General features: G+C 55.1%; 1 protein-coding gene across 2 annotated transcripts in view; it reads right to left on the bottom strand.

The window, feature by feature from the left end:
- Positions 1 to 5,498, bottom strand: part of LOC142470044 (inactive hydroxysteroid dehydrogenase-like protein 1) — a 20,738-nt gene extending 15,240 nt beyond the window's left edge. The window contains exons 1-2 of one of the 2 annotated variants that reach the window (XM_075576919.1): positions 5,188 to 5,275; positions 1,550 to 1,729 (exon numbers count right to left, since the gene is read on the bottom strand). Coding sequence is in view for 1 of the 2 variants with exons in the window: in XM_075576918.1 (XP_075433033.1) it covers positions 5,188 to 5,435 (248 nt within the window). In the remaining variant the exon portion in view is untranslated. Of the gene's footprint in view, positions 1 to 1,549; positions 1,730 to 5,187 lie in introns of both variants that reach the window. The other variant, XM_075576918.1, reaches the window with a different exon arrangement.
- Between the last annotated feature and the right edge of the window lie 224 nt (positions 5,499 to 5,722).

The raw sequence follows: 5,722 nt of genomic DNA, 5'->3' as shown, positions 1-5,722 counted from the left end.
ACCAAGGGGGGGGGGGGTGGATAGGAGCGCCGGGACGCAAAGCTAAACTGCCGCCCCCCCTCCCCCGGCGGGCAGCCACGGGCTCCCGGGGCAGAATGGGGGAACACCGCGCAGCCACCACTGCCAGCCCCCGCGCCCATCTCCCGAACCAAGGGGACAGGGGGGGAAGGGAGCGCCAGGACAGGAGGCAAAGGATCAAAAACTCACCTCCTATCCTCCCGGGCGGGCAGAGGGGGGGGGAGACACCGCGCAGAAGAGCCAGGAGCCGCGGGCAGAGACACACACCACGTGTGCTCTGCCGCAGGAAGCGGAAGCCCCGCCCCCAGGCACCCTTCCTTCCATCCATTCCACATGCCGGTCCTTGGTGAAGGATGATGCCGGGGGCGGGGCTTAATGCCGGGACGCTGGGGATTGGCCAACAAGGTAGGAAACTGCCAGGGGGGGGGAGGCATTAAAAAAAAAAAATACTTACCAGCGGGGCTGCTGCAGTCTCCTCCTCCACGCCGCCGCCGCAGACTCGCGCACAGCGCACAGTGCACCGCAGCTAATTACTCGCGCACCGCCGGCAATAAAAAAAAAAAAACGGGGACACATTGAGGAATATCCGGGACATTTCCGGTACACACAGAAAAGCGGTACAGCTCCCGAAAAACCGGGACTGTACCGGCAAAAGGGGGACGGGTGGTCACCCTACATATCCCTCGTGCAGAGGCCTGCATCAGTGTTCCTGTTACCTATCTGCATATCCCTCCTGCAGAGGCCTGCATCGGTGTTCCTGTTACCTATCTGCATATCCCTCCTGCAGAGGCCTGCATCGGTGTTCCTGTTACCTATCTACATATCCCTCGTGCAGAGGCCTGCATCAGTGTTCCTGTTACCTATCTGCATATCACTCGTGCAGAGGCCTGCATCGGTGTTCCTGTTACCTATCTGCATATCCCTCGTGCAGAGGCCTGCATCAGTATTCCTGTTACCTATCTGCATATCCCTCCTGCAGAGGCCTGCATGGGTGTTCCTGTTACCTATCTGCATATCCCTCCTGCAGAGGCCTGCATCGGTGTTCCTGTTACCTATCTGCATATCCCTCCTGCAGAGGCCTGCATCGGTGTTCCTGTTACCTATCTGCATATCCCTCCTGCAGAGGCCTGCATCGGTGTTCCTGTTACCTATCTGCATATCCCTCGTGCAGAGGCCTGCATCGGTGTTCCTGTTACCTATCTGCATATCCCTCCTGCAGGGCCTGCATCAGTATTCCTGTTACCTATCTGCATATCCCTCCTGCAGAGGCCTGCATCGGTGTTCCTGTTACCTATCTGCATATCCCTCGTGCAGAGGCCTGCATCAGTATTCCTGTTACCTATCTGCATATCCCTCCTGCAGAGGCCTGCATCGGTGTTCCTGTTACCTATCTGCATATCCCTCGTGCAGAGGCCTGCATCGGTGTTCCTGTTACCTATCTGCATATCCCTCCTGCAGAGGCCTGCATCAGTGTTCCTGTTACCTATCTGCATATCCCTCCTGCAGAGGCCTGCATCGGTGTTCCTGTTACCTGCTGCAATCTCCTGCTTCCAGTGCCCTCCACTACTCACAGCTGTACCCGGCTAGGGAGTGGTTTTGTGGATCCCGGAATTCGCAACCCGGATCCGGCTTCGTGGTCTAAGGTCGGTGTATATCTATCCCCTCCTCAGCCCCGCGGTCCGGTCCAGGTTTGTGGTGAGCATAGGCACAACTACACCAGGGAGCCGAGAAATAAATGATATCCAAGAGAGTGGTTACCCATAAAAATAACAACATTTAATGGATCGTCCAAAAACAGCTACATCACGGGGTATAAGAACCCCCACCAACGCGTTTCGAGCGCAAGCTCTTTTACGAGGTGACTTATATCACATAATATATTATGATATCACCTTCATTGATTTCACTGTTCCAGTTTCCAGCACAGTTTATATGCATATTTTTTGTTTATCAAATAGATGTTGACAGCTTAGTTATATGCACATACTAGCTGAGAGACCCGGCGTTGCCCGTGATGTGAACCGTGAATAATTATGTGTTAATGTAGTGTAATAATGTGTACAGAAATTGTTGTGGTGGTAGGGGTGTGTTGACGTGTTGTTGTGTGTGGTGTATGAGCACAGGAGGGGTGTGTGAGTGAGTGTTGTGTGGGTGAGGGCGTGTTGTGTGTGTGACTCGAGTGTTGTGTGATGTGTATCAGCACAGGAGTGGTGTGTGTGTGAGTGAGTGTTGTGTGTGTGTTGAGTGTTGTGTTTTGTTTAATGTATTTTGTGTGTGTGTGTGTATGTGTGTTGTGGGTGATTGTTGCTTGTGTGTGGTGTGTGGTGTGTGGGTGGATGAGTGAGTGTGGGTATGTGGTTGAGTGTGTGTGATGTTGAATAGTGTGTGTATGTTAGTGGTTGTATTTTTTGTGTGGTGTGGGTGGATGAGTGAGTGTGTGCTGGGTGTGTGATTTTTGTGTGTGTGATTGAGTGTGGTGTGGGTAGTTGTGTGAGTGTGGGGTGTGTGGGTGAGTGTGGTGTGTGGGGTGTGTGAGTGTTGTTGGTGTAGTGTTGTTTTGTGGGTGTGTGTTGGTCAGTGTTGTGTGTGTATGAGATGATTATTGTTGCATAAAAGTACAGATAGGGGCTAATTAGCATTGTGTGCGTAATTGATGTTATTGGAAGGAAAAGGCGACTGGGTGTGTGAGGTGTGGTGGTAGTGGAGGTGTTGTGTTGTTGTAGATGTTTTAGTGGTGTGTTTGTGTTGTTTGGAAGGGTGTTGTGGTGTTTGAGGTGCAAGAGGAGGGGGGGCATAGACGTGTAAATTGTCATTGTATGTAGTGTGTGTGGTATGATGGTGAAGTTGAGGTGTGTTTCCATAGTTGAGTGTGTTGTGGGGGTAGGGGTGTGTTAAATAGTTGTTGTGTGTGGTGTATGAGCACAGGAGGGTTGTGTGTGTGTGTGTGTGTTGTGTGGGTGAGGGAGTCTTGTGTGTGTGATTTGAGTGTTGTTTGATAGTTGTGTGTATGTGTGCGAGTGTGGTATGGGTGTTGTGTGTGTGTGTGTAGAGTGTTTGTGTCAGAAATTACACAGACGGCAGAATGATATTTTTTGTTAAAATATATTTTATTATTTATTGTTTGAGGTGATTTTGTGTTGTGTGTGTGTGTGTTTATGGGCAGGTTTTGGTGTGTGGCTGGTTCATGTTCCAGGGGAGAGGTGTTACAGAGCACTTAATGTGCATTGTGGTGATTTTGGAGTGTTTGGGGGGTGGTGGGGGGGGGGCATCCGTGCGACGGGAGTGTTTGGGGGGTGTTGGGGGGGGCATCCGTGCGACGGGAGTTTGGGGGGTGGTGGGGGGGCATCCGTGGGACGGGAGTGTTTGTGGGGTGGTGGAGGGGCATCCGTGCGACGGGAGTGTTTGTGGGGTGGTGGGGGGTCATCCGTGGGACGGGAGTGTTTGGGGGGTGGGCATCCGTGCGACGGGAGTTTATTAGTGTGGTTGCGGGCGGTATACAGGAGGGTTTGTTGTGTATGTATTGTTGGTGCTCCACGTGCGCGCTTGGGATGCGGGCCCTGAACGGAGGTAGTGAGAGAGGGTTTGTGGGGTGTTGTGGTGTACGGGAGTTATTTGTGGTGGGGCATCCGGGCGATGGGAGTGGTTGGGGGGGTGGGGGGGGCATCCGTGGGGGGGGGGGCATCCGTGCGACGGGAGTGTTTGGAGGGGGCATCCGGGCGACGGGAGTGTTTGGGGGGGGTTGGGGGGGGCATCTGTGGGACGGGATTGTTTGGGGGGGGTGGGGGGGGCATCCGTGGGACAGGAGTGTTTGGGGGGGTGGGGGGGTCATCCGGGCGATGGGAGTGTTTTGGGGCGGGTGGGGGGGGGCATCCGAGCGACGGGTGTGTTTGGGGGGGGTGGGGGGGCATCCGGGCGACGGGAGTGTTTGGGGGGGGTGGGGGGGCATCCGGGCGACGGGAGTGTTTGGGGGGGCATCCGTGGAACGGGAGTGTTTGGGGGGCATCCGTGGGACGGGAGTGTTTGGGGGGGGACATCCGTGCGACGGGAGTTTATTAGTGTGGTGCTGGGAGTTATGTGTATGTGGTGCTGGGTTTGGTGTGTATGTATGTAGTGTTGGCGCTCCACGTGCGCGCTTGGGATGCGGGCCCTGAACGGAGGTAGTGAGAGAGGGTTTGTGGGGTGTTGTGGTGTACGGGAGTTATTTGTGGGGGGGGGGGGCATCCGGGTGACGGGAGTGTTTGGGGGAGGGTGGGGGGGCATCCGGGCGAAGGAGTGGTTGGGGGGCATCCGTGGGACGGGAGTGTTTGGGGGGGTGGGGGGGGCTTCAGGGCGATGGGAGTGTTTGGGGGGGGTGAGGGGGGGGGGGCATCCGGGCGAAGGGAGTGGTTGGGGGAGTTGGGGGGCATCCGTGGGACGGGAGTGTTTGGGGGGTGGGGGGGGCATCCGGGCGACGGGAGTGTTTGGGGGGGGGGGCATCCGTGCGATGGGAGTGTTTGGGGGGGGGTGGCATCCGTGCGACGGGAGTTTATTAGTGTGGTGGCGGGCGGTATACAGGTGTGTTTGGTGTGTATGTATTGTTGGCGCTCCACGTGCGCGCTTGGGATGCGGGCCCTGAACGGAGGTAGTGAGAGAGGGTTTGTGGGGTGTTGTGGTGTACGGGAGTTATTTGTGGGGGGGGGGCATCCGGGCGACGGGAGTGTTTGGGGGGGGTGGGGGGGCATCCGGGCGACGGGAGTGTTTGGGAGGGGGGTGGGGGAGGGGCATCTGTGGGACGGGAGTGTTTGGGGGGGGGCGGTATCCAGGAGGGTTTGTTGTGTAGATTGAAACACGGATGTGGCAGCAGGGTGAAGGCGAGATGTGTGGTCCGTGGAGGTGGTTTTTGTCGTGCATAAAGCAGATATGTGTGAGGAGGTGTTTTAGAATGGAATGAGTGCTATGTCATATAGTGAAGCATTGATGTTGCAGGAGTGTTAAGGTGATGTGTGAGGCCCTACCGGGAGATGTGTGGCGTGCGTTCGTGGTGTGCATTGGTGGGGGGGTGGTTGTGAACAGGTGGTGTATGTTCCGTGATGGTGCGTTGTGTGGAGGTGGGGTGAGCGTGCGGTGTTGTGTGAGGGTGGGTAGTGTTGCAGTGGTGAAAATAATATATATATAGCTAAGAGTCTGTACCTGATTGCGCAGCTGTTTTGGTTGAGAGGTGAGAGCTGTGAAGTGTCGTCTCCCAGAGCAATGAGGGTTAGGTGCTGTGAAGCGTTACCAAATCTCCCAGAGAACTGAGGTTTAGGTGCTGTGAAGCATTCCCAAAGGTCAGTGAGGGCTGGGAGAGTGTGACAGTGGTGTTGGTGTGTTTGGTGTGTTGGGCGCAGGCCAATGAGAGGTGTGCGGGGGCGGGTGTGGGGCCAAGGGAGCAATCTCATTGGCCTGAGGCAGTGGTGTGAGGTGTGCGGGGGCGGGTGGGCCAAGGGAGCAATGTCATTGGCCTGAGACAGGTCCAATGGGATTGCCGCCAGGGACACAGGGAGGGACACAGGGAGACACATACAGACACGGACACATACAACACTTTCAGAAATATATAGTAGATTCATATCTTGTATTATCATAGGCTTAACATGTGTTTACACATGAAACATTCTGTCCATCTTATTGATAGGTGCGATCTTTTTCTTTCATGTATTATTTTTTTTCTTTTATTAGAGACATA

This window comes from Ascaphus truei, chromosome 19 (assembly GCF_040206685.1).
Source record: "Ascaphus truei isolate aAscTru1 chromosome 19, aAscTru1.hap1, whole genome shotgun sequence".
In the NCBI taxonomy this organism is placed as follows: Eukaryota; Metazoa; Chordata; class Amphibia; order Anura; family Ascaphidae; genus Ascaphus; species Ascaphus truei.
This window is presented reverse-complemented; position numbering and strand designations above follow the sequence as displayed.